Source organism: Manacus vitellinus, unplaced genomic scaffold, assembly GCF_001715985.3.
Source record: "Manacus vitellinus isolate BGI_N305 unplaced genomic scaffold, ASM171598v3 scaffold_878_pilon, whole genome shotgun sequence".
NCBI lineage: Eukaryota > Metazoa > Chordata > Aves > Passeriformes > Pipridae > Manacus > Manacus vitellinus.
In genome coordinates this window covers 1-3270 of record NW_021940853.1, presented here as the reverse complement: position 1 = coordinate 3270, position 3270 = coordinate 1, and the positions used below count along the sequence as shown (strand labels likewise).

General features: G+C 37.3%; 1 protein-coding gene across 1 annotated transcript; it reads left to right on the top strand.

The window, feature by feature from the left end:
* Positions 1–1597: 1597 nt before the first annotated feature.
* Positions 1598–3264, top strand: LOC115308000 (dual specificity tyrosine-phosphorylation-regulated kinase 1B-like; the record flags this gene model as incomplete). Its single annotated transcript, XM_029964957.1, has 2 exons — positions 1598–1884; positions 3121–3264. Coding segments are annotated over 2 exons (431 nt in total), but the record flags the coding sequence as incomplete, so codon positions are not given.
* Between the last annotated feature and the right edge of the window lie 6 nt (positions 3265–3270).

Below are 3270 nucleotides of genomic sequence, written 5' to 3'. Positions count from 1 at the left end.
TGATGATCTGTGGTGGTTTGCATCATTTTCACTCTTTGAATATATCTCAAATTATCTCACAACTGTCATGGATAAGGACATATATTTTATAGGAATAACAGAATATAGAACATAATATTTTATGGGAACAGTAGCTTCATCATTACTTTTTTTAAGTGTGTTTAAAAAGCACAAAATTTGGTATAACAACCAAAAATTTATGTAAATGTTAAGATTTTCCCATTTAGAGCTCAGAAAATATTTGAAATCCTATTATTTTGACTGTTTCTGTTCCCTTGATTTATTATTTATGGTAATAATGAAATCAAGTCAGCTCCTGTAAAAAGTTTATTAAATCCCATCTATCCTGTGGAGTAGAGAATTGGGAAAGAAATGATGGAAAGAAGACAACCCCATGCTGTAAAGAGAGATGGAGAAAGATGAAAAAGAGTGATTAAGGAAAATTAAACTGGGTTTAAGCATTTCTTAGTTTGTAGAAGCCAAAATACCAACAGCTGTGCTGTCCTGGTTTGCATGTCTGTATTGAATTCCTGATTTTTCTTTCTGTAGTTTAGAAAGAAATCTTTGAAATAATTTTAACATACGTTGGTATTAAATTATTTTATGATTATTCACTTAAATTTTAATTTGTTTTATAGAATTGCATATTCAGAATGCATTTTATGTATTCAGTGTCAAAGCTTTTGAGGTATTTTTAAGTTAAATTTATTAATGGCAGGTTTACATAAAACAAAACCTAAACTTGTCAGTGCCCCATATCAGAAAGGTGTTAAAGACATGACCAGTTTCAGATTAATAAAAGCAAGTAAAGGCATCAGCAAATAAGCTCTTGGAATTTTAAATTTGTAGGGAAGAACCTGTCCCAGGTAAGTTGTAAAGGGCACAGAAAGAACTGGCTCCTGATAACAGAGAAAACAAATCCTTGGACACCAAAAATCCACCTTCATTAAAAACCTTAATTCTCATTGTGCTGATATTGGTTCAGCATTTTATTATGGCAAAAAAGGGGAGTGTGTTGCTTTTTATCTGAGGTGTTTATCCTATTTCAGTTCTCTTGTGGCAACCTGAGCTCTTGGCAGACTGACAAACAGATTTAATGGGATGAATATTTCACTTATTTCATGGAAAAAATTGATGGATTGGATTTGAACTGAATTGGTTCCTTCCAGAAACTCACATTGTGCCTGCTTGAAATGAATACAATGCCCCGGGGATATTGGTTTTAATCAATTATTTTTAATTATTAACTGTATAATCAATTGAAGTCACGGCTTATAAATTGCGAGTTATAAATTATAAATCTTAAATGAAGCTGATGGTCAGATGCTTCCTCTGTAGATGCAGGGGGGTGGTAACTTGCTTTGGTAATACAGCCTTTCTGGCTTCAAAGTAATTCTTTGGATAATACTGGGGATGTGTAAAATATCCCTCTGTACCCCAGGGCTTGCAGAAATATTCTGTGAATAACACAGAACTAGGGGAAAAGAAAATAATACTCTTATTATTTTACTCATAATTAAGCTTCCTAATTGTAATTAGCACCTCATTTTTAGCACACAGGGCATGTTTTAATGAATTTTTTTCCCCCTTTCCCAAGTGCATTTGAAGCGTCACTTCATGTTCCGGAACCACCTGTGCTTGGTGTTCGAGATGTTGTCCTACAACCTGTACGACCTGCTGAGGAACACCAACTTCAGGGGGGTGTCCCTGAACCTCACCAGGAAGTTTGCCCAGCAGATGTGCACAGCTCTGCTCTTCCTGGCCACCCCCGAGCTCAGCATCATTCACTGTGACCTAAAACCCGAGAACATCCTGCTCTGCAACCCCAAGCGGAGCGCCATCAAGATCGTGGATTTCGGCAGCTCGTGTCAGCTGGGACAGAGGGTGAGCACCACTCCAGATCCTGTTTGCACAATATCATGAAGTCATAATGCTCAGCTGGCTCGTTTAAACTTCACACATGGTGGCTTTGAAGTAGTAATTTAAGTTTAAACGGGGCGCGAGAGAGCAACAGGTACGAGTTCCAGAATCCCGGAATTGTTACGGTTGGAGAAGACCTGTCAGGCACAGGGTGCCTCTGTGCAGGACTGGATGATCCTTGGGGGTCCCTTCCAGCTCAGCATATTCTGGGATTCTGTGACTTTTAAAATCATCAAGAGGCCTTTTAGGGTCTTTTTGAAGAGGCCTTTTAAGATCAACAGGTCCGACCATCAACCAGCACCACCATGTTCAAACCACATCCTCAAGTGCCACATCCATATGTTTTTTTGAACACTTTCACACTCCACCACTTCCCTTTAGTTCCCCAGTAGATAAAAATCCACCAGAGTGATAAAATTTCCATCTTTTTTTGTTCTCCTGGGCTGTGTTTTTGTGCCATGTCAGTGGAAAATGCATCAGCACTTGGTTGTACAAGTCTGCAGTGCTGTGAAATAAAATACTCTTTTTATTATTATCTTATTCCATATATGTTACCTTTAATCACCTTATTATTTTATTCCATATGTATTACTCCTTCCACTTTGGCCTGTCCTCTGTTTATTACTGGTTATACTACAGATTGGGTCATTATATGAAGTGAATTCAGAAATTAAAGGATTAACTTTAACAAAATTCCCCAAATTCTCACTTGAGGAGTTGGGATTGGCCATTGCTTTTTTCCATTGTAATTTGGGAAGAGCAGGTGAGAATACTGAACACTGCAGTGAATGCAGAGGATCTTGAATATTGCAGAGACATAGATTTACATTAATTAAAGGGCTTTTAATATATATAAACTATACACTAGAAACTTTTCACCCTGGGGTAAAGGGAGACACGAGGAGGTGAAATGACACCTGGATTATTTATGTCAATAATAAGATGATTTTGAGACATTAAGAAGCACAAATACAAATCAGTGTTCACATGAGTAAACCTGCACCTTTTTTTGGAAAATATGAATATTTTCCTAAGAATTAACAGTGGCATATTTTTATTAATACAATATATAGATATTTTGAGTATCACTGAGACCTTTCCCTGCACCAAAATGTTATTTCCTGGGAGTTGTGTTTTGTCACGTGGAATTGTCAGAATGCCCTTGGATGCTGTTTATGACCTTCAGATGTTTTATTTCAGATATACCAATATATCCAGAGTCGTTTTTATCGATCACCAGAGGTGCTACTGGGAATGCCTTATGATCTTGCAATTGATATGTGGTCCCTTGGGTGTATTTTAGTGGAGATGCACACTGGAGAGCCTCTCTTTAGTGGGGCAAATGAGGTA